At 37.1% G+C, this 27,168-nt stretch overlaps 1 protein-coding gene across 1 annotated transcript in view; it reads right to left on the minus strand.

The window, feature by feature from the left end:
- Positions 1-11,055: 11,055 nt before the first annotated feature.
- Positions 11,056-27,168, minus strand: part of ITGAV (integrin subunit alpha V) — a 44,825-nt gene continuing 28,712 nt past the window's right edge. The window contains exons 17-30 of the mRNA XM_082484136.1: positions 26,205-26,359; positions 24,501-24,638; positions 23,716-23,783; positions 22,371-22,518; positions 21,117-21,209; positions 20,124-20,203; positions 17,863-17,943; positions 16,718-16,823; positions 15,615-15,773; positions 14,082-14,195; positions 12,999-13,112; positions 12,797-12,904; positions 11,625-11,747; positions 11,056-11,240 (exon numbers count right to left, since the gene is read on the minus strand). Coding sequence (XP_082340262.1) covers positions 11,145-11,240; positions 11,625-11,747; positions 12,797-12,904; positions 12,999-13,112; positions 14,082-14,195; positions 15,615-15,773; positions 16,718-16,823; positions 17,863-17,943; positions 20,124-20,203; positions 21,117-21,209; positions 22,371-22,518; positions 23,716-23,783; positions 24,501-24,638; positions 26,205-26,359 — 1,583 coding nt within the window. The 3' untranslated portion in view covers positions 11,056-11,144. The remainder of the gene's footprint in view (positions 11,241-11,624; positions 11,748-12,796; positions 12,905-12,998; positions 13,113-14,081; positions 14,196-15,614; positions 15,774-16,717; positions 16,824-17,862; positions 17,944-20,123; positions 20,204-21,116; positions 21,210-22,370; positions 22,519-23,715; positions 23,784-24,500; positions 24,639-26,204; positions 26,360-27,168) is intronic.

Consider the following 27,168-nt stretch of genomic DNA (forward strand, 5'->3'; position numbering starts at 1 on the left):
CAGGTTGGATGGGGCTTTGAGCAACCTGTTCTAATGGGAGATCTCCCTGCCCATGGCAGTGGGGTTGGAACTGGATGATCTTTCAGGTCCTTTCCAACTCTAACCATTCTATGATTCTATGATTACTATAGGTAAAGTTGGAATGCATGTATAGACACAACCTAGGGTGGGATCATGGAAAAATTACTAAGGTTGTTGACAGCTGGTAAGACTGCTACACCTGAGCAAAGGCAGCACATCTGGACAAATCAAACTCACCCACAGCATGCAGCCGTCTGCATGGTTGAGAGCCAAACACATACTGGGACCACCTCACAGTGAATTTCACACTAGTGTTGATGAGCGTGCCCATGCCATAATTTCAGTTAGGCAAACATCTCATTCACTATAAGGAGTTTCAGAATTCAGTGATACTACATTTTCAACGTATGTTTGAGTAGTGAATATAAATTTGTTTGAAAATCACTTTATTTGCCTTTTAATAAAATAAAGATTAGCCAAGTAAAAATCTTTATTTTAGACATATTGACATATTAGGCCAAATTCTGTAGTTTTCTGATCTCAGAAAATTTCTTCAATGTATGGGAAAAAGGAGGGGAATAGAGTTACAAACTATAGAGAAGTAGAAATTTTTTCATACTGAAAGGAGAAACTGCAAGGTTACAGTGCATATTTCCAACAGGTCCCTTATAAAATCTAAAGAAAATCTAATATATTTTTCCTTATGATTTAATGTCATCCTATACATAACCGATTAATTTCCATTAACAATGACTTCAAATAGATTTGGGATTGGCATAGAAAATACAATTTAATTTTCTCGCAGTTGCTGATAATTTGTTGGCACCTTTTGGGACCACCGAAGAATGCACTGACTTCACCCACTCGTGCATTATGAACGATCACTGCCTGCTGAGTAATGCTGCAGCAGGAAATGTACACCCTCCTCAGCAGCTACTCTTCAATACTTTTCTTTAGAATAGTTTGAATATGTCAGTCTCCCTTTTCTTAATCAGCACCAAAAAAACGCATGCCATGAAGACTTCATTTGATGGGACTCTTCTTTTAAGTAAGCAAAAGAGCACAAAACCCAGACAAATAAAACAATAATTTACTTGGTGTGGAACTCTCTTTCAGCAGCTCACAAGGATAAGAGATTCTGGCTTTTGTTTAGAAAACATTTTTTCAGTTCCTACTTGCCTAGTTAACAACCTGTTACCCAGCTTCCTATTTCAATCTTTTATCTGGGCACTGCAAAGAAAAAGAGGCTGTTTCTGCACAGCCTTTGTTAAAGTTGAATTTATTTTGGAATCCTTGTAACACTCTGTGTTCTCAGGTAGAAGAAAAGGATCTACAGGAAGCTAGCTAATGCTTTGAGCAATTTTCTTCCTTCATGTGCTGGGGTTGGCTGGGATAGAGTTAATTTATAGCTGTTATTGCTGTTTAGCTATTAATTGGCAGGCTCCTGTGCTTGCCATGGGGCTTTCTTGCCTTACGTAAATTAGAGTCTTGTCTTGTGCTCGTTAGTGGCTGCTTTTTGCTTGTGCTGCTTGCTGTTACCTCTGTGTTGCTTATCATCTTACTCTGCTGTGCTTGGGAACGTTTTGGTCACAGCAAAGGCAACGTGCCTGGGCTGGCAGATGGCCAGGGCATCGCCACTGTTTCTGTGCTGCTGTAATGGACAGGCTGGAACTCCAGTGTGAACTCAAGTTGAAGGGACTCACCTGTGGATGAGTCCCCATGGGAGCAGAACACCCAGAAGTGTATGTGGCCATGGTTGTGTCCCCACCAGAGCAGGTACACCTCAAAGCATCTGTAGCCATGGTTATGTCTGTGCCACAGTAAGTATACCTCTCAAGGGTTTGTGGCCCAAGGATAAGTCCATGTTGGAGAAGGTACACCTTAAAGCATCTGTGGCTGTGGATAAGTTCGTGCTGCAGCAGGTATACTTTGAGGCACCAGTGGCTGTGCATAAGGTCGTGCTGGAGCACCTCAAAGCATGTGGCCATGGATAAGCCCACGACAGAGCAGGTACACCCCTGGAGGGACTGTAGCCATCAGTAAGGCAATGTTGGCGCAGTTTCACTCCTGAAGGGACTGTGGCTGTGGGTAAGGCCATGCTGGAGCAGGTACATCTCTGAAGGCATTGTGGCCCATGGATAGGGCCACACTGGAACAGGTGCACCTCAGAGCAGCTGTGGCTGTGGATAAGTCTGTGCTGCAGCAGGTATACCCTGGAAGAGACAGTGGCGCATAGATAAGGCTCCAGTTGGAGCAGCTGCACCCCTAAGGGACTGCAGTCTGTGGGTACATCCAAGCCAGAGCAGGGGCAAGGGGAAGAGTTCAGTGCAATGTTAAACTCTGTGGTCTGGTCTAAAGGGACCAGGGGTGGAGATTGCGATGGAAATACCTTTAAATTGTTGTAACCCATGATTTGAGTTGCATGTTACAGGAATTACTATAGCTGGAACTACCTGAACCAATGGAGGACAAGCCTTACAAGCAGAGCAAGCGCAGCAGTGACCTGACCTGAGCTGGCTTTGGTGCCCAGTAACTCCATGCAACACACCACCTCTCCTGTCCTGAGTGACCACTATAACAGATGGAGCCCAAAGTTACGGACTAAATGAACTCAGTGGACATTTTGTGGACATTTTACAGAGGTGGTCCATAGACTAGGGGAATGGTATGCGTATATTATATCAAAGGATGGGAAGGGTGGTGGTGGGTAATGAGAATGTATTGGATAGTGTGAGACCTGAGGATGACATCAATGGTATGGAATAAGAGGTGGAAAATGTGCTGGTTTGGGCTGGGATAGTTAATTTTCTTCACAGTAGCTGGTATGGGGCTGTGGTTTGGATTTGTCCTGGAAACAGCGTTGACAATACAGAGATGTTCGAGTTACTGCTGAGCAGTGCTTACACCGGGTCCAGGCCTCTTCTGCTTCTCACAGCACCCCACCAGCCAGTAGGTTGGGGGGGGCACAACAAGTTGGGAGGAGACACAGCCGGGACAGCTGACCCCAACTGACCAAAGGGATATTCCATACCATAGGACATCAGGCTCAGTATATAAAGCTGGGGGAAGAAGGAGGAAGGGGGAGACGTTTGGAGTTGTGGCATTTATCTTCCCAAGTAAACGTTACACATGATGTAGCCCTGCTTTCCCGGAGATGGCTGAACACCTGCCTGCTGGTGGGAAGCAGTGAATGAATTCCTTGTTTTGCTTTGCTTGTGTGGACAGCTTTTGCTTTACCTATTAAACTGTCTTTATCTCAACCCACGACTTTTCTCACTTTTACTCTTCTCTCTCCCCCATCCCACTGTGGGGGAGTGAGTGAACAGCTGTGTGGTGTTTAGCTGCCTACTGGGTTGGACCACAACACTTTGTTAATGAATTTGGCTGATGCATGAGTATGTGGTATTGAGAAAATGTGGATCACATACATGTTCATTTCCAAACGTTTGTAGACTTGGGCTTTTAGAAAAATATAAATTTATTTGGTGAGGAATAGTTGAACCAACTTGGCAGCTGCAATATTTAAAATTGATGATGTGAGCGTGCACAATTATTCATTTATAAAGTTCTGAAACAGATCTGTTAAATGTGTGATAAAAGTTTTATTGAAAATGGCTCTAAAAAGGAATAAGGCACGTGGAAATTCATTGTACTGCATTTAGATAAATTACTGAGACGGAATTAAGAGTACACAGCAACACACGTTTCAGAAAAAAAAATCATAATCAGGATTATGTTTTTTTAACCAAATCTTCTTTGGTGAAAGCTGATAATAAGTAATTTATTTCAACTACCTGAGTATTTACTTGAGGAAGTATGTCCAGCAGTAACTCCTATAGTCTTTAAAGGTTGCTCACACACTCTTCAAACTTTAAAGAAATTACAACCATCATCAACCATTGAAGAGATGTAACATGGCCTCTGATATTTTGTCAGGAAAAGCATGTACACAAATGAAACAGAAATGTAGATGTAGACAGATTCTGCAAAACTCTCTGAAAAACAGTAACACACAGACATGGTCTTCCTGTGAAATCATAAAGACTAGTAATGTGGTATTTTACACACATTTTACAGTACCACATTATGGTAACGTGGAAGGCCTGTGTTGTGCATTTGTGTCCTGCAAGCTTAGTCTTGGCGTGTCCTGTATGTCTGTCAAGAGAGATAATGATTTAGCACCAAACTTTTAGAAGGTTTACCAGAAAGATGCAGTAAAACAAACTGATTATGAAATATGTTGTGTGAAGATGGGCTGCTTACAGTGCTAACCCTAATTCTTTATTTGAGACAATATATTGATGAGATCTTCATACAACTACTTCTTTTAAAAAAGGAAGTCTTTACAATTTTTCACCCTGTTCTTAAAATTAATTGAACTGGCAATTCAAAAATACATTAATGTACTAATATGTAATGAAGTGTTAATGTATTAGCAATTAATTTGCAAACTTACTAATGACAGAAGCATACAATAAAATATTGTACATGTATGCAAAGAGTCAGAAACCTAGACAATGTAAAGCAGCATGACTCGAGGCAATGGAGTTGTGTTGATGTAAATAACCTCAAGACATGGACCATCGTTTTGTTTAAGGTGGTTATGGCATAAGATGGGAATTTGAAGAACCACTGTGTTGCCTTGTTGCTGTAATGAGACAGCTGTTGTCACTAATTTCTCAATAATGCATTAATTTGGAACTGCTAAACAGATACAGTGATCACTGTGCTGATAACTAACTGAAGGTTAGTTATTTAACTAAAACTAGGCCTGTGCTGGCTGCAGCGTGTATTGAACAAATAGTAAGAGTCACATTTCGACTACTGCTGTGATGTTTCTTACGCGCATTAGGTGTAGCTACTGTGAGGTCACTGGAAGCTGTTAATTACAACAAAAATACCAGTTTTTCATCTTTTCAGTGTCATAGAATCGTCTGGTTTGGAAGGGACCTTTAAGATCATCTATTCCAATCATCAACCTAACACTGCCAAAACCACCACTACACCATGTCCCTAAGCACCACGTCTACCCATCTCCAGGGATGGCAATTCCAGTGTCCTTTTTTATTTTTTTTCTTTAGTTTAACAAATTCTCTACTAGCAATCCAGGGAACTCAGCACTTTGGAGTTTTTCTAAAGGATTCACAAACACCAACATTTGTCACTAGGTAAGTGTTCTAGCAATGTAAAATAAACATATACCTTTATTGTGACACAAAATATTTACTGTCACCCCACTCACAAAGACGAGTATGATTGTTAATCAGAAAGAATGTAATACTAACATAAAATTAGTCTAGTAATACAACAAAAAAAGAAACACCACCTCTCTGAGAATTTTCATAACCAAAGGATAAGAATTTACCGTTTTTCTACAGTGATGTAGCAACTATGAAATCTGAAATAAATATTTTTTGTGTACAAAAAAACTGGTAGGAAACCAGTTTTTTGGTGACAGAATATAATTTGTAAGTAGATCCTTTCTTGCTTGCAATTACAGAATTTTTTGACTTAATATGTGCCACTTTAGCTAAGAAAGTAAAAGTTGTGTAAATGTAACCTTTTCGTGTATTACAAACATATACTATAAATATTTTCAGGTGAATTAAATGCACTTTAAAAAATATGCCTAGGATTAAAAAAAAGAAAACAAAACAAACCCACAATTCCTGTTAATTAAGAGGTATTTTATTCCAAAATTCTAAATATCAGGATCAATTCAATACTTACATTTTTCAGTTTATCCAATCATAATATTTTGAAATTGCATACATATATAGAAAAATATAACCTAATAAAATCAATCAAATTTTAATTAGGATGAAAAGTATGAGCTGAAAAGAAAACCACAGCTTAATAGCTATATATTTGATATCAGTACAAAATTACTGTGTCACAATACCCACAGGTTTTTTGCAAGATTTATAATTTAATAGAAATAAGGTGACTTCAAATGTATATTGCTCTCCTTAAATGTACCGAAGACCTTTGAAATAAATTCATAGTTACTGAAAATATTCCCATTTATGTTACAAGTATTTACTACATGACTAAGAAACCCAAAATGCAGCACTCTCATTAGTATGTTAATTTTCTGCTTGTGCAAACAATGCTCTACTGATTTAATGCACAAGCAAAAACAAAAAGGCAAAAAAATTCTATTACAAAGAAATAAAATGTTACATTTTCAACATATTTGTATCATAGCAAATACAGGTTTCCTTCATGGACTAGAAAGAGCCACCTAAACCTGTAAAATGTTTCTGAAGATTCAAATGCTACATTAAATCTTCACTTACTTTGCAAAAGCCAAGGGTCAAGTTATTCAACCGTAATGCGCCATATTTGAAGAAGGTCATTGCATGAAAGGTTAGATTTCCTGTGTTATATAAAAATTCTACACACGGGAAAAAAAAAGACCAAAATACTAAATACCGTAACAACATGAAACAGTAGTAGCACTACAGACTCAAACCCATTATTGTGTAGTCTCTAGTCAAATTTTCCACAGTGGACTTAAAGAATATTGTACCAATTCTCAATAACTCAAGAGTTAGTAATGGATACACTTTAGAATATACATCATGTTTCACCCAATGTGGGTGATCAAAATCTTTCTATACCATTCGTTTATTACCTCAATTTAACACACTGGTGTTGCTGACGTCCTTAAAAATATTGACCACTGCAAGTAAACAAATGCTACATCCCTTCCTAGGCAAACAAAAATAAACAGATGACTCGGCAGTGAACTAGATCTGATCGTGTTATATTGCACTTGGGAATTAGAAGCTAGAGATTCAGTACCAAAGAGGTCAGATCCCACTCAAGTCAACAAGAGTTACAGCTCAGCATATAATCATGATCCTAACTGTGGGATTTGTCCGTGACAGGAGGCCACTGCCAACTGAGAACTAATGTGTTCTTCCCATCTCAGAAATAAACAAACAAACAAAAATAATGATCTTTGCTGTAAGGCTCATCTGTGGTCTGCCACCACCTTTTTATTTTTTAGATTTCCATTTTCCTTCTATAAAATCCTATTTATTTTTTTTCTCATTAATAGCCAGCAGCGTTGAACACAAAGGGTCACATTCAAAACCAGTTGCAATGAATGTCAGGTTTTCTGTGACTTCATTAAAATAGTGGAATAGGTCTTAGTCTGGACCGAAGATTAAAAATGCCTAGATTTTCACCAGGGTAATGCTGCTCTGTGACTATTTGTGAAGGTGTAGGAAAAAATACTGCAGGGCCTATGCCAGGGTAAACAGCAAACCTGAATGTTGCAAAAATCTAAGTGCAACATGAATCCTTCAAATCACCAAGAACATGCTGATTATAGCTGAAATATTTTCAAAATACCCGTGAGAGTTTACCTTAAAGACTACTGAAGCACGGACACAAGTTTAGACACAACTAAATATTAAAAATCTTTGCTTGGAATAAATGTTTTATAAAGAAAGAGCATCTATAATAAACTTTCTTAAAGTTTCCACAAGCATCATGTGAATCAAAGATCGACATGTAAATCAAAATTTAATACAGAAAAAAGAGACAAAATTATCAACTTGGTACTGATATCTGTGAACATTTCCTCAATGATTTCAACTCATGTTGACAAATGTATCCCATATTTGACTTCGCAGTCATGCTTGAAAAAAAAAAAAAAGAAAGCTATCGCCACAATTTGGTAGTTTCTTGAAAGAAATGTAAACTTTTAAGTCCGGTTCCTTGCTTTACGTTTTCTAAATATTGTCAAATATAGTAATAGATAATATGCATTTTGTAATATAAATCACTTTTTAATATTGATCATGAGATGGTGCAATAATTGCATATTTCATTATAAAAGATATAGCTCTTTTAAAATGTTTTCATTGTCTAAATAATTACATAGCTGTTGATTTTATATTCATAAAAATATGCTTCTGAAACATAACTCTCGAAAGAGGACTAATTCTCTGTTACTGTCCTTCTGTTTTTTTAATGCTTGCAGTATGCATCTTATGCATATCAATTTTGACTCAAGAGCATTAATTTCATTACACAGTCCATTTTTTAAAGTTTCCTTAAAGTTTTAATGTCATTATACAACATTTGCTGTAAGAATACATCAATGCCTGTAAGTCAGTATGAAATTTATACTGACACAAGTACATTTACAGTCTGTAGTCTTATTGCTGAATGTAGAAAGTGATATCAAATGTTTCCTGCATCCCCATTCAGGAAAACATCCTGTTCAGAACCTCCCTGAAACACAGATGTTACTTTAAACTGAATTTGGGGTGTTATATCTATGTTCACTAAGTAACCTGTATACTCCACTGACATATGCTACTGGGTTTTTTTAGCCAAACTGGAAATTGGCAGACAGGGGAGAAGCAACTACTTGCTTTTATTCTCCAGTAGAATGCAAGAAAAATTAAAATCACTTAAATAAGTCTTACTTTATGTAACTACAATAAATGGAAGAATCTTTCCATAGCTACAGTAGTTTTACCAATAAAATGTACCTTTTCATCCTGAAAATCAGCAAAATGAGTTTCCAGTTGCCACAGTAAAATTAAGATGCAGTTAGCACTGACGTTAACAATGCTATGGTATCCCTTCCATGTGAGCTGAAGAAATCTGATCATGCTTTTTAAAATTTATTTTATTTTAATCTCCTTATAATGCCTAGACATGCAAGTAGTCTAATAAATTTCAAGTCAGCATGGTGTGTACATGTAATGAAAGCACACATGTAAGAATTAGAGCCATAATCTGTCTGACAGTCTCTTAAAACTCTTAACTTACTAAGATTAAGACTGGGTAAAACCAACCTCCTTACATATAGATAATCAGTTGACAAAGCGTGTGAACTAGAAGTCTGTGTAAGTAACTGAAACTGTGTTTTATAAAAGTCAGATTTTGAGGCCAGGATCAAAGCCTGAAGTCCCGATTCTTTACTCTATTACTAGTAACAATACTAGAAGTAAAGACAAAAATAACACACACTGAAGACCTTGAAAATTCAGTGAAAGCAGAATTATGCCCTATACCCTCTCATATAAACTAATTATAGCTAAACAAATTGTCTAAAACAAAAACATGTAAATGGATAAATATGCAAGCCTGTATCTGATATACACACTGCCCCCCCACACACACTTTTCGTGCTGTCTCTGTTAATGACTCAAATGCCATCACAGTTCAGTGAGTAAGAATGGACTTAACAACAAAAAACATTTGTGGATTTGAAGTCTCAGAAAAGCTGCAGAAATGAGAGTTGAATCAAACTGTTCATTTCAGATAATTCTAGGTTTACTGGGCATTGCAGTATTTGTGGGGGAGATGCAGCTTTGAACAAAACCCCCAAGATACAAAACCAAACCAAAGTTTTTGTCCTTTTAAGAGCTTGTCTACATAGAAATCTCATTGGTATAATTACAGTAGAAGTCGTCTTTTCTGTATGTGGCTGCATACAGGGAGTTTATAATGTAATTTATTCCCTTCTTGGAATAGAGAATAAACAAATCTCATATAAGGCACCTTTGTAATAGTTTAAGTGTGTCCATTCTAAGATTTGGGCAACACCGCTACAGGTGGTTGCAAGCCAAACAACCTCCTAATTTGCAGTTACATGTCTACTGAAATGCATATAGACAGTGTTCTTGTGTTCTCTCATAAGTTTACGAAGCTTCATTTTACCACACCAGTGCTGAGTGAAATAAGCTAAGAATGACATAAACCCGTGGCTTTAGACCACTGAACTTTCGGTACGTTTAGAAAAACAACAATGAAACAAAATATTTAGTGTCTTTTCTGGTAATGAAATGTACTGAACATAATGAAATGTCTTGTGCAATGAAATGTCTTTTGTGCAACCAAAGGTACAACGAAAGAAACAATGAACGAATGAAAGGCAACAAGCCAAATCAACCTTCTCTCTTCAAACCCTTTCACGTTGCCAGCTATACTCTGCGTCACTTGACAAGCTCACTGTTCCCTCGAGGCAGGTGGCAAGGCAGGCGTGAGCGTGGCTAAAGTACTGATGTACGCTAGATACATTTGGCTGGCAGATTGTGTAGTTTAAACAGTCCCTATATTACTCCATCCTGCACTTGGACATAGTCAACCACAGAATGTGAGAATTAACCACAGCTTCCTCACAGTGCATCAGGTAACCTGTCACAAAGTACTCCCTCCGATGTTTTGCCAGAAACTGAAATTCAACTCCAGTAATGTACAGACTTAACTTCAAACCCTGTGGAGGTTTGACTCGTGAGCATAAAGCCCATGGGTTTTCTCATCAGGCATGGCTGTTAGCAGCTACAGTCCAACATCTTCTCCCTGGCAGTACCTGAATGGATCCATGCTGCCAAGAATTCTGCGGAATACCTGGATCCTGCTCCATGGAAATACACAGCAGAGTCGTTGGATCTTGCCCTGAATCTTTCCACTAGGTCCCACAGAAAGTACAACATCCCCAGCCTTCTACTGCTCACTTCCATTTCTGTAGGCTCAATCCCTACAGTAAGAGACAAAGGACCTGGAGAACAATACTTGCAAAGTCTAGAGGGAAACCACAAGACAGATGACTGAGAAGGAAGGGGAAAAGGCATGCAGAATAGGTATCAGACGTGAATGATGCCACCGAGTAATCTCTTTTGTATTTTTTGAACAGGCGGAAAAATCATGCAACCAGCTTTCAAGAGCTAGGAAATGAAATGTAGTGTACTCCAACAAAAATCAATTGAAACTAAATGTGTAATCCAGCCAGTATCTATGGAAGCTGTTGGCTTCAAGAGCAAACGCAGACTCTGTGTAGCAATTCATGTAAAGTTGGTCCGTGAATCAAAACAGATGAGGTCTCCTACATCCCAATAAGCAAAATAATAGCACTACATATTACTTAATTTCTTCACACACAAATCAGTGCAGATGCATTAGTCACATGTATGAACATAATTAATACAAAAAGGAGGACTTAAATATATTGCTCTTATTTTGTATGCACTGCTGTCTTCTGAGATCAGCCGCTTTGCAGTCATGAGTGTTTTTTCCTTAAGGGGGAAACCGATATTCGTAACCAAGACGTAGGCATTTTAAAATTTCAGAATGTCTTACAGATAAAACTCTGCTTAAGCTTCTGATGTTCCTTCCCCATTCTCATGTGGTTGCAGTTGTTCTCTTTCTTGTTCTTCCTGAGGTGGTCTCACACGCTTGAAAAAGCCCATCTGTGATTGAGAGAACAATAAAGAAATTTCATTGTGATTTTCAAAACACACACACATCCTTTCTCTTTGCTTCTTGATCAGGTCTTAACTAATTAGTTATTTGATTTTTTTCCCCTCATACTTTCTTTTTCCTGATTTTTGACCTCCAAAGCCAATAAATATCAGCTGAAAAATTAAACTGAGGAATTCAGCACAATCACAGACATCCTCTTTTATTCAACTTCTTCCTGACAAAGCTGAAAAGTTTTTACAGTTCCCCAAAACCATAACTGATTCAGATGATTAGGGGACCAAGGTATTTCTGCAAGATGCTGGTATGATTTGAAGTAATACATCAAAAGTAGGGAAAAGAAAACAATACAAAAACTAAAATACAGTACTTACCCTGTACATAACAAACACTAGAACAGCCAAGAGCAATAATCCTGCTAGGACAGCCAAAATTATAACCCACACTGGCACAGGCATAGGCTGTGGTTGAATGCCCCATGTAATATTTGTAGTAACCTAATAGAAAAACACAATAAATCACACTTTGCTCAGCAGTGACATGCCAAGTTCATTCATCTATTTCAAGTCTTGCATGTCTTTATTCTATAGTGTACAAAATAATCTCGATACATCATAAATTACTTTTTCTCTCCAATGTGAGTAAACAGTTATAGATTAATAGTGACATAAAGGCTTCACTGACCCAACTTTAATAGGGTTTTCAAATTAAATAAAAACAGGAGTTTGGGGGTTTGGGTTTTTTTTTTTTTTTGTTTGGTTTGGGTTTGGCTTTTTGCAACCCGTGACACCATGGCAACATGTATTCTGTAATGCTTGATGATTTTGACTAGAACTGTAGGAATCTGGAAATATTTGGGAATTAGAGAAAAATAATTCAGGGCAGAATTTTTTTTTTTTTTTCTTAAAAGTCAGTATTCCTTGAAACAAAAAATCAACTCCACAAAGCGTAGGAGAGACAAAACAGTTAATGATAGGCATCAGAAACCATATTAAAAAAATAAATCAATCGCAATCCTTTTCAACCCCTTAAGATCTTTTATGCTATAGTGCTTACCAAAATCTTTTAATTTGGCAGCCCAAATAAATAGCCTATATCTTCCTTTCTCTGTGCACCCCAACTCCTTTCTCTTTGAAACACTCTAGGGCACAGATGGTCTTTTTGTTCCACATTCACATAGTACTTCATATAATAAAATAAAGGTCCATTATTCGAGCTCTAAGTGCTACTACAGTAGAAGATAATTTTCAACTAAAATAATTCTCTAACAACAATGGCATTAACAAGAACATCGGGACCATTCATCTTTTTTTTTCATTTTCAGTTAAGTCTTTAAAGCTACAAATATTGTTAACTCCAGTTTTAGGACAAAAATTTTTGTTTTACCCTAAATTGTATGTGTAGAATTGAAATTAATATGTGAATCAAGTGTTTGATAAAATGACAATTAAACCAAGCCACAAAAAACCTACTCAACAATCATTGGTTTTGTATTAATTTTGAAGTAATTATGTATGGTAACTCAAGCTGGATGTAAATGACTTACTACTGTAGAATTGTGGATATCTTCAAAGGAAAGGTTCTTATAAGGGAACTCTATAACATTGAAAGAAGCAGATGATTTGAGAGAATAGGAGTGATTCTGATTTTCTTTCTGTGTAAGAAAAAACAAAATTAGTATTGCATGTGGATACAAAAATCAGGTTTTATGTTTCCAAAGCACGGACAGAATATTCAAAGTCACTCACATTCATGAAAGTTTGGGTCCAAAGGCGTGATTTTAAATACAATATTGCACTCTTTCCCCTTTCCAGGTGGCCAACTTGACACACTATCTTTAAACAATCAGCAGTTCCACAGCCCTGCATATAAAAATAGGAAGAATATTGCAAATATGAAAATATGGGGTGAAATCCTGCAAAGTCATGGAAAGGTCTGGCAAAACCCAAGGCCTTTAAAAAAAAACAAAACCAAAAACCCAACCACAAACCAAAAAAAGCTACAAACTTCAGAACTGCATTTACAAATATTAAAAAATATTTGCAGCTTTTATCAAAAAAAAAAAAAAGTAACTTTTCTCAGCATAAAATAATTTCTATTTTCCCTTTCTTTGCTTAGCCCTTTTTTTGTCCTCTCCAGAGCCTAAACATTTGTGGAATCGAAGTTGTACTGCCTTATTCCCATTGGTCCCCCCTAAACTCCCAAGCATTTCTCCCAGCTGCCCGCCTGTCCTGCCTTGCCCAAAGCAGAGACACGTTCATTTCTCTAAGCGCAGTTAAAAAGACAGTGATACGGTAATACGTTTACTTCATATTACAGACTATTTCCCATCTCATTTAGGAAGGACAGGTTCTCCACATGTCTGATTGCAGAATGTCCACTGATCAGCCAGGAAACACGTGTTGTGGAATCAACTGTAATTTGCAGCAAAGATGACGACTGCAGCACGCACCTGCTTCTTCTCAGTCACCCTATTTTACCAGCCTTCCTCCTACAAAGCACTGATTTTCAAATTCAGAGAACGGCACATTATAGAAGACTGACACTGAACGAAGTGCCCAACTCGGCCTTGGTTTTTAAGGACTTAAAACATAGCAACACAAAACTGTAGGCATATGCCTCATTGGCTGACTACCCTGAGGAAAACTGATGCACTTGGGAAAAAAGAAACAACAACAAAACAGAACAGCTCCAGAGTATGTGACTTTTTTGTCTGTCAACCATTTAAATAGAGAACGTGGATTTTCTGAAATGATTCTTCATCTCATGGAGCTTTCACCTCTCCATTAAAAAATGAAAACATTATCAACGTATCAATGCTGAAAGCTTACCAAAGTATGCACGTCTCCTTCAATGGCTGTTACATCCCTTCGACTGATACGATGATCGTGATTATTTTCCCTGTTAAGTGTTTCATTCTTATCATCCTCTTTAGAAGCAGAAATCTAGGATACACCAAGGAAACCCAAATAATAAATAATTCTTACATTTAGATATTCGCAGACTTCAAAGTTAAGGTCAAGAAAATATATAACTGATCAGGTTTCTTTCTCTCTATCCTAGCCGTTCTTCAGAACTTGGCTTTACCTACAGCTGTAACTAAGAGGTTACTCCTGCCTCTTCTAGATCACTGACGCAAATTTCTACCCAGATCTAACACAGAGCCTTAAGTTCTTACACAACTCAAAACTTTTTCATGTATAGAAAAATAGTAATACTCTTAGACTGCAATAAATAATTCAATTTGCAATCTTTTATTAAAGATTTTTCCTTTACGTTTCAGTTTTTAACTCTGAAAAAAATAGTACTATTATGGTACTGATGTACTATGTACCACTGTACATGTGTACACATGTCCAGACATACACAAAACCTTTTTTTAGGAGGAGCTTGAAAAAGTATACAGTAGGTTTAATAAATTATTTCAGTAATCCCTTAGAAACTCCCAATGTAAAATTGCAAATTTACACATGGAACTAGGCAGAGCCATGCTACTTTTCTTCTAGACAGCAAATTTATATGAGAAAACTTACAAGAGAGTTGTAAAAACGTATCATTACAAATGGTATAGCAAAAGCACAGGAAACTTTTATTTATATGTTCACGAAAGTTGCTTTCTGATTAACAAAGATACATGAGTATTATTTGTTATTCCGTATGCGGAATATCTTCCCTTAGACTTTCTATAGAATCATAGAATCATATACATACATTTGCTTAAATTCTTCTAGTACTGATATACTGATTTTTACTACTTGTTCTAAATTGCCTTAGAATTCAGCTCTCTACTCTCAATCAAACTTGCTGGTTTTTATCTGGTGTTTATTTGTGTAGTCCAACTTAGGAAAAAGAAGTTTCTTCTTCTCTGTGCTCTGCAAACTGCATGTTTTGCTGGCAGTGATAGCCCCACTGAAACACCCTTATTGACCTCTGTAGCATTTGGATGAGGACCTAAATAAACTAGTAATAGAAAAAATAGTGCCATTTTCTTCCAAGAAACAAAACCCAGAAAATTTACATAAACAGCCCAGAAGCATCTGGAATGGTTTTGTTCACTACCACATTCAATATGATTCCATTGCTTTGGACTTAGAACTCAGACAGTACAGTCTTCAAGAAAAAGAACCAAACCAAAATGAAACAAGACAGATTTATCTTTGGGTTGACAATCTATTGTTTACCTTTGATTTCACCTGCTATATACATTGACAAGCACTATCAAACAGCACAGTCTTGTTCCTCGGCAACAGATGAAAGCTTAACTCAGTGTTAGATACCCTCACGGATTTGGGTATTTTGAGTGTGTTTCCAAAACAAACACACACACTTCATTCCACTCAAGCAAAAGGAAAAGTCCTGCTTACCTTAATTTTCAATGGATTGATTTCCATATCAGAAGTGCAGTTCATAGGACCATCAATTTCGTACTGAACAATATACAACAGTGTGTAGTTTTTATATTTGTAAGGCCACTGCAGGGTCATCATCACCTTGCTGAATGCACTTGGACCGTTGTTTCTCAGCTGATTATGAAAATAAAGTTAACAGATATAAAAAAAACAATGCCGCCTTCTTTGTTAACATGCATATAGTTGTTACTTTATATTTGAGCCATAAATGATATTGCTACTACCCCTACCTCTAACCACTTATGGCAACAGCATCAACAACTTTACCTAAAAACGGTACCTGAACTTCAGTCCCTAACCAGGCAAAATTTAAAATTACTTCTGTAATTTGATAAAAATTACTTTGAAGAAAAGCTATATGGCATTAGGCTTTTTGCCTTGAAGAAATAGATACTTTTTTTCCCTTGAAAAAAAAAAAAAAGTATGTTTTTTGTAGCGTATTGCATGAATCACAGCCACTGCATGCGTCTCAGTCAAGATACTCTGAACACAGATACACACAGCCACAAGTTTCTTCAAATAAGTGGTCTCTTTAGTTCTAGAACAACTTTTAAATATTCTTATTCACACAGCTCTCTCGGTAAGTTTTGTTTAATTAAACAATCTAGATTAAAGCTATGATCATTATTTTAAGGAAATTTTAAATGCTTAAAAAATTTTTCAAAGTAGAAGACTATAATAATGAATCAGAACAGGTGGAATACAAATGAGGATACTGAATAATTTACAGCCGTGAGTCATTTTCTGAGTTCAAGTTACTTCAAATGTTTTATCCACATTTCAAAGGGCTAGAAAATAAAATATGTGTAATGATGTAAAAAAATAAGCCTCTTCGATTTGGCCACTCCTGTCACACTAATCGCAGGGATTCCAACCCTTCTTGCAGATACCAGTTATTGATACCCAGCATTAAGAAAAACCTGTATCTTTGTTCCCATGCAGGAACAAAATGAAGGAAAAAAAAAAATCATCTACTCCAGAGAAAAGCTACATCAGAAGATTTCTATCTTTTCATTTATCAAAGAACAGTGTAATTGAATTGAGCAGTAATTGCGTACCTCATAGATATGCTGAACTAGAGGCCCAATATCATCTTCTGTTTCTGGATGCTCCTTCGGCTGCCAATTTGCAATAGGAAGGAATATGTGATCAGGAGATGACACACTAAACAGTGGAGCAAACAAGTCGTTATTACAAAGTATGAAACCATAAATGCAATTCTCTAGAACACCTCAAAAAAATCAACATGCTTAAAATACAATCTCCCATTTTTTCATCTTCTGTGTATAAAACCTGATAGAACAGAGGTTGAGTAGCTTGTATATTAAATGTTCAGTTTTCTTCTCTGCATGAAAAGATGAACCTTCCATTTAGAAACATTTGTTTCCTGTCCTAAACTTTGGATTCATCCTACAACACCTATTAAACCATTAATAAATATGTCATCCAAAAAAACCCACAAAGTACGAAATACTTCAATAATGAGAAATATTGCTGATGGTATTGGTAGAGGCTTATCAGTACAGCCATAAGAATAAGTCAGCATGCACTGAAAACAGTGAAGCCAGCAATAATGCTTTTCGGTTATGCCATCCCCCCACCTCTCAAATATTAACAAAATTAGATGACAATAATGAATGTAGTGGAAATTTTAAAAAATAATGACTCGGGAATCAGAGTTAACTGGTTAAGGAAGAGGACTGTATAGCTTTTAGGTCTGAAGTATAGATTTTTGGCAAGCAGAAGTAATGGAGGTAATGGAGTCATTACAATATTAATACTATGCTTAAGGCTGAAGAAGGTGAGGTACATTGCAAACTTATCTTCAACAGGATTTTCAACTTTGGTTTTAGAAAAGGTTTCAGGGCTTTTCAGATGAAAACTCAGTTTGTGGAGGAAGAAAGTGATCTGGAGAAATGTGTGCACCTGCAAAAATGAAGGGCTGCTTTTTCTTTTCCCCCTAAAAAACCTCTAGTAATAGAGGCACAACATTCCTTTTTGGAATTCATTTTGTAACTATTCAGTTAAGATCAGAAAGTCCCAGGGGTGGCTAGAGAGAACCATATTTTCTTTATGATAAAAAATTCCCTAAGGCTTCCTGAAAACTTACGCAGACCTGAAAGTAAGTTCATTGAACCCTAAAGAAGCAAATATGCAAAGCTCATTTGAGAAAGACATTTATTAGAACAGCATCAATGCTTACCCTCTAATTTCAACAGCTGCTAAAATGGCAAGGTCAGCCTGATAGAATGCTACCGGACTTAGATTGTCATACAGGTTGGAACTGCAGAGAAAATAAAAGTTAATTTCTTAAATGAAATAAATATTAAAAAAAAAAAAAAAAACCCACACTTAAAATAATTGCATGTAATGTCATAAGATGACTCCTGAGCCACTGCAGGAAGGCAGGTTTGCTGAAAACTAAGGAGCACATTCCAGCAAGTTCTCACCGAAACGCACGCCAGTCCCACCCTTAGCATAGTTTGGAGGTCCCTCCGCAGGGAGAAGTCGATAAAGGACACAATGCTAATGCTGACTCTGATCCTTAGCTGCTGCGTGTAAGAAAATTCAAATGCCAGCACTGTGGGATAATGTGAACTGTATAGCTAAGAGAGCCTTAAGTTCCACTTTAAGAGGTCTGTTTTGCTCAGGGACTTGCCGGCCTCAAACTAGTCCCAAGGCAGAAAAGCATGCTGGGGCTACTTTTGCCTACCTCTCTTCACAGTGTTTAAACCAGTCAATGAATACAGTTAATATCTGATTCCTACACTTCAGATACACCAAGAGATGACAAATATTAAGGTGTGTGGAGTCAGTCATACATAAAATTTCTTTGGACTTACTTTGTAAAGAGAGAAAAAGAAACACAAAGAGCACTCCTAGACCCCTCAAAGCAGAGCTCCCAACAGAATCCTGATCTCCTTCGACAGACCTGATTATTCTGTCTACCTAACCAATTTCCTTTAGAAAGATCTTAAATCCTCTAATTATTCTTCATTGCTGCTGTCATCAAAAGATACATGCAACAGTGTCTCCTTCCTGACCTGTAAATAACTCATCCTTTCAGAGACTAGAGTTGTTCTGCTAAGAATTGTGCCAGCTTTGGCAATCCAACTTTGTGAGTTTAGGACAACCAGTGTGATCTCTAAAACCTCTTCAAGATAGTACTTTGATAATGCCTGTCACTATAAACTGCGATTACCATGTTCAATTGCATCGTCGCTCTTGTATTCAGAAGTCACGGAAGGAACTTCCTGCCATAAAAGCTGTAAAATGTTACAGGAACTTTCTTTATCAGAAAAGAAGTATGACTTGAGCAACCTCACTGACTGTTTTTTCTCCGAGTGAAAGGTAGTTAGTGACAGCTGCTGGCTTAAAGGAAGACAACAGACACCCCAGAGAAGATCACTTTCTGCAACAAAGAACTGGCGTCGCATGCCACTGGCACAGCTTACTAGCTGGTGGAGAAGACGGGGAAAAAAATTGAACAGCCAGAAGTGCAAGATCAAAGAGATATTAAGGCTGCCGAGCCCTTTGATCAGTATGGCAAACCACTGTATCATGAAAACAGAATGGCAGGTTTAACTTATTTAACTCTTGCAGATGAAAAATGCCTATGTGAATGAGAATCGTTTACTCACTACATTAAAAAAATGAAGCCCTTACATGGAAAAAAAGCAGCTTTTGGTCCACCATGGGGAAAAAAATGCAGCTGTCTTGTACTGTCCATTAAGCAACATAAAACTGTATTGGGTAAAGATATTCCTATCTCCCAATCTTAAATATAATCTCCAATAGGTATAAATTCATATTTATTCATCATATTTATATGAAACTGCTGTGCTATCTAATTAACAGGAATACTACTGGTTTGTTCCATTTAATTTTTAGCCTCTCTTACGCTGGCTACGGTACGACACTTAAAATGGTTCACTGCATATTGCTTCTGTTCAGACTACCACATGCATTGCCTTTTCTGAAAGACAAATACCTCAACCACAAAACACATGAAATTTGAAATTCTGGCTTTACATCAGAAGGAATTCAGGGTTCACACATCAGTTTGAAAACAGGGCTAGAAACCCAAAGACACAAGTCATTCTGTGGCACCACACTAGTGTCAGCAGATCGTAACAGTACGTAGGTACAAAAATACTGTTTTTCTTGAAACTTTAAATGGTTTTGTTCCTCACTATTAGTATTTCACTTGTGCCATGGCCTGTCTAAAAGCTGTAACTGCAGTCAAACATAAAACTGTGTTTTCTTACATTTTTTTCCCCTCTATTTTGGAAAACATAATTCATTAAAAAGTTGTGTTTATTCTTAAAACAATTACGGGGGGAAAGACCAAAGAATTAGTCTAGAGTGAAACTAATTCAACTAATTAGTTCAGAGGGAAGCTAACAGTCTGTTTCCTTAGCACGTTATCTACCAGGTGAGATGCACGCTCATAGATTTCCGTACCTTCGGATTTGCAAGTCAAACTTCACAGAGGTATCCATTTCAGACTGCTGGTGCACACTGAAACGCAGGCCAGCTAATAGCTTTAGAAAAAAAAAAAAAAAAAAAAAATCACTGTGGGTCAGTGGAAGCACAATAAAATACATGACAAAAGCTTCCTAATACTATTATACTACAACAAAATTGCTTGACGCACACGGTCATAAAGAGAACTGGCAAATAAAACTTGTCCGGTTTACCAAGACTAGAAATCTCTCTGCAGATCTCAGCCAATGCATCGCTGCCACAAAATAGGAATGCAAGATTTACATCGCGCTCACCCCCTTGCTTCAGCCATTTTTACACATAACTGAGCATCCCTATGCATTGCAAAAAGTACCATAGAACAGAGCACACCTTAATTGTTCTCAATTCAGTTCCCAAGAAAAGCACCAAAATGTTTATAATTGTGACTGACTGATTTTCACTTTATTTCCTCAGAAAATAAGACTTACTAGGTCATACTGTCTCAATATCTGCCAAGCTCCACTAATAGCTTTTTAATTCTTCCAATTTCAGCTACATTTGGTGGAAGTGCAGAGGTCTCAACTAGACAAAACTTTCCCTCAAACTTCACAAAACTAGGCAGAAGACAGAAGCACTATTAGGTCTCCACTAAAAGAAAGGCGTGTTATGAGCTAACTCTTTATTTTATACTAAAAATTACATACTGGATAAATCTAAGACAAACTCAGAGTTCCTTAATTCCACTGTTTAATGAACCACTCCTTTCGGGTTGCATCATAAAACTCATGAACACTCCTTTCAGCCCTTAATTTAGCTGAAAAGTTGAAACCAATTACCACTGAACTAACCAAATGTGGGCAGCTAAATGTCAGCTAGATCTAATCTTAAATTCCTGTGAGTAAACATCCTGCCCAAACACTACTGTGATTAAGAAAAATGCCAACTGCACTCCTGTTTGAGCTACCGGACACCTGTTGGACCAAACCTTACCTTAGTTCCTGCTTTCATGGGATTTCCCAGGTCACAAACTACCATGCGAGTTTGATTCTCTGTTTTAAATGCACACGACAGTCTGGCTAAAGCCTGCAATAAACCAGAAAGAAATATTAAGGAACGTCATTCTTTACCTCTGGACACTCGTATGGAAGTCTGGAGAAAAACTCTAGATATGCTGCGCTACTAATTTTAATACAATTTATTAAACCTAACACAATCAAGCACTAAAATTAAATAAAATCTGAATATGACAGTCTCCATGGAGACAAGTATTTTTGATGTGAGATAGATGCTCTTTCCAAGATTTTACTGATGATTTTTGTGACATTTCTCCATGTGATTGTTTAAAACCTATGTGAAGAAGCTTTGGCCATCAGGCAAGGGTTAAAACTCTCCATAAGAAAATAAAGATTGGAAAGCAAAATAACATGAATACTTACTAGCTTACTCTAAAAAAAGGTCTTAGAGGAGCTATCAGATTTTGGATAAAGCCACATCACAAAGCTCTAGGGTAGCAGAGGCAAACGAGAACCAAACCAAGGCATGGTCCAACATTTATGAAGGATGTGGTATCAAAGTTGGAATCCTTTGCTATAGGAGGAAAATAGTTTTCCCCTTAACATTGTGCAACTTTCAGATATATTGATTGATCACAGATTACACTGAATGAAAACAAGGATGAAGAAAATCTGAAAGTATATTACTTATAAATAGCTATAATGGGCTAAAACAAAATTTGGAGTATACTCGTGTCTTCAGAGAAACAAAAATCATACAGATATTTTATAATACAACAGGGGAAAGTCAGGAAATAAATGTTTATATTCTGTGTAGTCAGGATAACTGACACCCGAGACTTTCCACATACTTAGGTGGAAGAGAATAGTAGTTCCCAACATCACTTTTTGCTTCACAGGCGCCCAGCTCTTCACCTAGCACATGACATGCTAAGTCTAAATTTAAATAAATTAACAAGGGCACTGTTCAAATAAAGGCCTGTAGCGGATAAACTCTGCGTGTCAAGCTCCATCACACAGATGATTCTCCTTTGTTGCCAGCGGTAGGCTCTTAGACTGTACCCATCCAGCCAGGTGTTATATAGCCTTGGGGCTTGGAAGAACCTTGTCACTTCTGCGGCGCTTTAAGATTGAAGCATAAAAAACACCACTGGCAGACCCTCTCCCACAGACTTCCACAGCAGCGCCTGAAATACGACTACCCAAAGGAGAAAGATAGTTGGAATTTTACCTCGTTGTTACGAACGACACCAATGAAATCTGCTTGGGGCGGAACGATGACAAAGAGTTCTGCTTCGTAGGCTCCTTCCCCCTGATTCTGAGCACTGACAATTAGTGTCAAGGGATTGTCATCACCAATATAGATCTGCTTCTGATCACTACAAAACACAAGTGTAAAAATGAGCTCTGCATTCAGGTTTTAAAGTGTACTGAACTGAGTGAACTTACAGAAACAGGAGACATTCTGAAACAGCACAAAGACATGAGAGAAATCTAGAGGCAGTACCTACGCTTCAGGAATAACAGGAGAGCTCTACACTATGTTTAAAGCAGAAAAGCGCCCACAATCACAAAAATGGAGCAAATATTACACGCTGGTTTGTAAGAAACTTTTTTTTATAAAATTTACAATAAACCACAAAACCACCGAGACATTTTTTAACAAAGAACTAATGAATATGACCAGCTAAATCACTGCGTACATTTTGAATCACATGCCTACTTAGCAGAGGCACAAGCATACATTTATAGCGAAACTTGACAGGAGGCTCAACTACAGAATACAGCCAAGACCTCTGCAATACATTTGTTCCGGATACAAAAATAATACCTTTCCAAACAACGTGTTTTCATTTCACCACCAACAACGAAACCGTTGTAGCTGTACCTACACTGATGTAAAAAGTTTCTGAAGCGTTTGCAGGAATGAGTGTGCTTGTGAACTGTACTACCTACATACATGTACATACGGTATAGCTCTGCGCTAAGGACATAAAACCAGATGACATTTATGAGTAGAGATAATACACTAAGAATGGCTTTTTGGGCACACAAAGCACAAAAAGCCCAGACTCATGAAAGAATGACGAGTTAAAACTTGTTTCTTTTTTCCAGGTTTAATAAAAGATATTACCAATACCAACAAATTTTGTCGTACACGTGCCAACAGAGCCCTTTTCCACCCCTTGCTGCATAAAATCATGCCTGTTCGCATCTTCATGTGTCTATCCAGTATTAAATGACGGAACAGGAGTACAATTGCAGCTAACGCTGGTTTATGCTTGCTATGCAGATCCAGATTAGCAAATATACAAATAAGTACTGTCTACTTATAGCAGAGGCTGGGGTGGGGGGAGGTGCTATGTGCTCTCCATGTATTACATGCTAAAGACATTAGGTTACAAAGCAGAAAATGGGTTTTCCTTAAAAAAAAAAAAAGCATGAGTTCAGATTGTATATATTGGGTAGTCCTACTTATTTCAATACATCCTTTTACCAGCTTACTACAAGCTCTTGAAGTTTAGAATTCAAATAGGGAATTACTTTTCCCTGATGTATTTTTCTCAGGTCTTTACCTTTCTACTGAAACCTCCAGCTTTGGTTTGCAGACATTATCATCACCACAATCCAGCAGAATATGTGCCTATGCAAAAATCAAATGAATATTGTTTTAGTAATTCCTGCATCTGCTGTAACGTACATTTCCAATAATATTGTTTCACCACAAAATAAAAAATTTACTAAAGCGCTGGCTATGAGATATCTTCATCTCATTAGTCTCAAAACAGAACAAATGAGTTTTTATATATGGGGGGCACTGTGCCTAATCCTGCCACACTGCAATTCTAGGACTGATGTCCAAAGATCTTAATCCTCTTTCCATACTTTGAATAATCTGTTCATCTTGAGTTGCATCTCCAACATCCTCTTTACAAACAAGTGTAAAAATTTGTATTAAGGGCACAAATAGAGAAGTTATGTTTATTACCTGAAGAGAACTATAAGTATAAACATAAAATACAGATAGGAGCATAGTAGAAGCAATAGGTGAAACACTCCAATCCTTCAAGATTAACACCTTCAATACTACTCTAACTGCTTTTCTCCAGAAAACTCTTAATTAGTATGCACGAAAAGGAAGTCCAGCACTAAGGAATAATGGGTCTAAAAAGAAATTTGACACAGAGAGAAGGTAAAAAAGAGAAGACAAGCATAGAATAACCATCATTATTTCCATAACTCAAAGACTAAAGCCTAGATGTATATTTTGGTATCTTAATTTTTCAGCAGTGCTAAGATGAAATAGAAAGCTGAAAATAGGCTCTGGGTTCTCTCATCACAGACTGTGTAAGAAGTATACCTGTCTGCTCATATTAGCAGGAGTGAACTGGTTGAGGATAGGGTGCAATCCTGTGGCGTCTGCAGCTGTTCTGTAATCCAGACGATATTCCATAAAAATAGTAATGGGAGTTAGTTTGTCTCTAAATTCAGATTCATCCTGAGGAAACCAAAGATTTGAATTGCAATTAAAAAGTGAAGAAAACAACAACAAAAGAAAATATTCTTCACAAGTCTCTATAGGCAACAAACAGTCATCCCAAGAGCAATACTGAGCAGTATTTTTATTTATTGTTCGTGTTGTAGTATGAATGAGGAAGCCAAAACAACATTAAAACTTCAGCGTTCTTTTCAAACTAGGAAATCTCTTGTCAGAAAACCTGCAGTGTAAACTTTGAAGATGGACAACTTTAGCAGTAACATGCCTGTTTTACAAATGGAAAACTGGAACGTACACAAGTATTAAGTCACAGAATTGCAAGAGTAAGGAGCCTAAAGGGCGATACAATTCCATTCTTTCCCGTCAGACAAAATTCAGTACGCTTCTAAGACTCCTCACAGATACTCATCTTTGGATTTGTGATTTTTCCTTCCTAAAATTATTACTTTGCACTTGGACTAGCTGACTTTCATATTGTTCATTTCAAATCATTCTGGTCATCAAATGTCGATCCTGCCTTTCGGAGTACTTACAAACCATCTCTTAGCTTTATGTTAACCACAGATTTTATTAGTGTAAACTCTGCTTCACTATTCTACTTCTGAGAATATTAATAACAACTACTGAACCTAGAACAGCTCATTGCAGCATCTTACTTCAGAAGCTATCTTCTATGGGCAGAAACCTACTGATAACTCTTTTCCTTAGAGTTTTCAACTCTTTTTGCATCCAATTTAACATAATTCCATATAGGTCATTTGTCATTACTTCATGAGGATGTCAGGTGGAAAAGTGTTAAAGCTTTACTAGCACTGAAATCTGGGATGCCTACTTCCATATATATCCTGCTTACAAGGCCAGTCAAAGAAAGGTATTACCTACCCTCCATAAGTCCTTAATGATTACTAGTATTTTTATTGGGGTTTTTTTGGAGAGGGGAGTAAGTATTGTTTACGTTTGATTTATAAGTACTCAGAGATAAATCTGAGCTACATCTAACTTACATAGCTACACTTTCAAAAGTCCTTCCTTATTTCAGGCAGTGTTTCTTCTACTGGGTTACACTTTTTAATTATGTTAGCATCTGTCCACATTTGCGGGGACTAAAACAAAAAGACAGAAAAAGCAAACTTACTATTTTAGCTTTCTCTGTCTCCTCTGTTATTTGCTGAACTTTGCTTTTTAGTGCAGATCCCTATTTTACTGTGTTCTTTTACCTCCAAAGTAGAAGCACAACCTCTGCTTAGTGACTTGCATGTTCCTTGGAAATTTTAACTAATTTTGTGCCTAGACAACTTGTCCAAGAAGCCATTAACAAAGTTCAGAATTGAATTTCCAATCCATTTAGTGACCAGGACCTTAGTCACAATAATATCCGTCGTTCATCATCTGGCAGAAGTGATAACCCAGGACAGACATATGGTTTTAGTAATTTTAGGTCTATCCATTGGGCATGAAGTTTCTCTAGCATTTCTTTGTTATATTTTTTTTTAAACACTTCACACACGAAACTCGTAACAGACAACACACCAAAAATTATTCGCCTAAACCACAAATGGTACTTACCCTCAAAAAGGCATCAAGTTCTTCACAATTCATTTTGCCCCCCTTTGTAATAGTCATGTTCTTCGAGTGGCTAGGCTGTTTGCTGTGGAGGAAGAGAGCTCTCCTTATAGCTCCTTTCTGCTTAAGTTTATCCAACAGCAGCTCCACTTGGAAATCTGTCCAATCCAAAGCATTTAGGTTAGGGGTATTACATTCAAACAAACCCAGTGCAGATTCCCAGCAGAAACGGAGCTAAAAGCTGATTTTCAGCCACAATGAAAACCTAGTACTTGAAATTTTTAAAACTTCCACTTCTTTCAATATAAAATCTGTTACTAGTTCTCAATACAGTAACTAACAAGCACTGCTGTTGTCCTAAATTAGACTCTGCTTTTTCCTTAAAAACTGGAAACATACAAGAGCACTGATACATTTATAATTGCTATAGATAGAACTGCAACAACAAAGGTTAATTTCCCCTCCCAAAAATGTTAAAGCAATCCTGCACATAATTAAACTGTCTCGCTAGTCTAATTACTTCACATATTTGATATAAATAATGAAATTTAAAATATGTAACAGCTATTTATATGAATCTTCTCAGATTGTGCCACCTCTGTACGTGCCATACAGAAAATAAGGAAAAGCTTTTATAATCAGTAGACAAAATCTGATCGTAGCAGGCTGTCTGCCACAATACAAAATCTTAAAGACAACTTAAAAATCTGCTTGAAACAATCTTTTCCTGATTTCGATCCAGAGAATCTGATGCAAAAATCAGTGATATCTATCAGAAGGTCATGATCTCAAGAGAAATGTGACAAGTCCCTTGGGGCTTGCCTATACTGTCCAGGCCTAAAAATGCACATACTTGAATATTCTTGTCTAAAACTCCCCTCAATGAGAGTTGATCTTAATTCTGTAAAATGCAAAGGACTTTCCAAAACTAGTTCCACCAAGAGGTTAAATGTAAGGCTAAAGTCCC

The sequence above is a fragment of the Vanellus vanellus genome (genome assembly GCF_965231255.1).
Source record: "Vanellus vanellus genome assembly, chromosome: 5".
Classification (NCBI taxonomy): Eukaryota; Metazoa; Chordata; class Aves; order Charadriiformes; family Charadriidae; genus Vanellus; species Vanellus vanellus.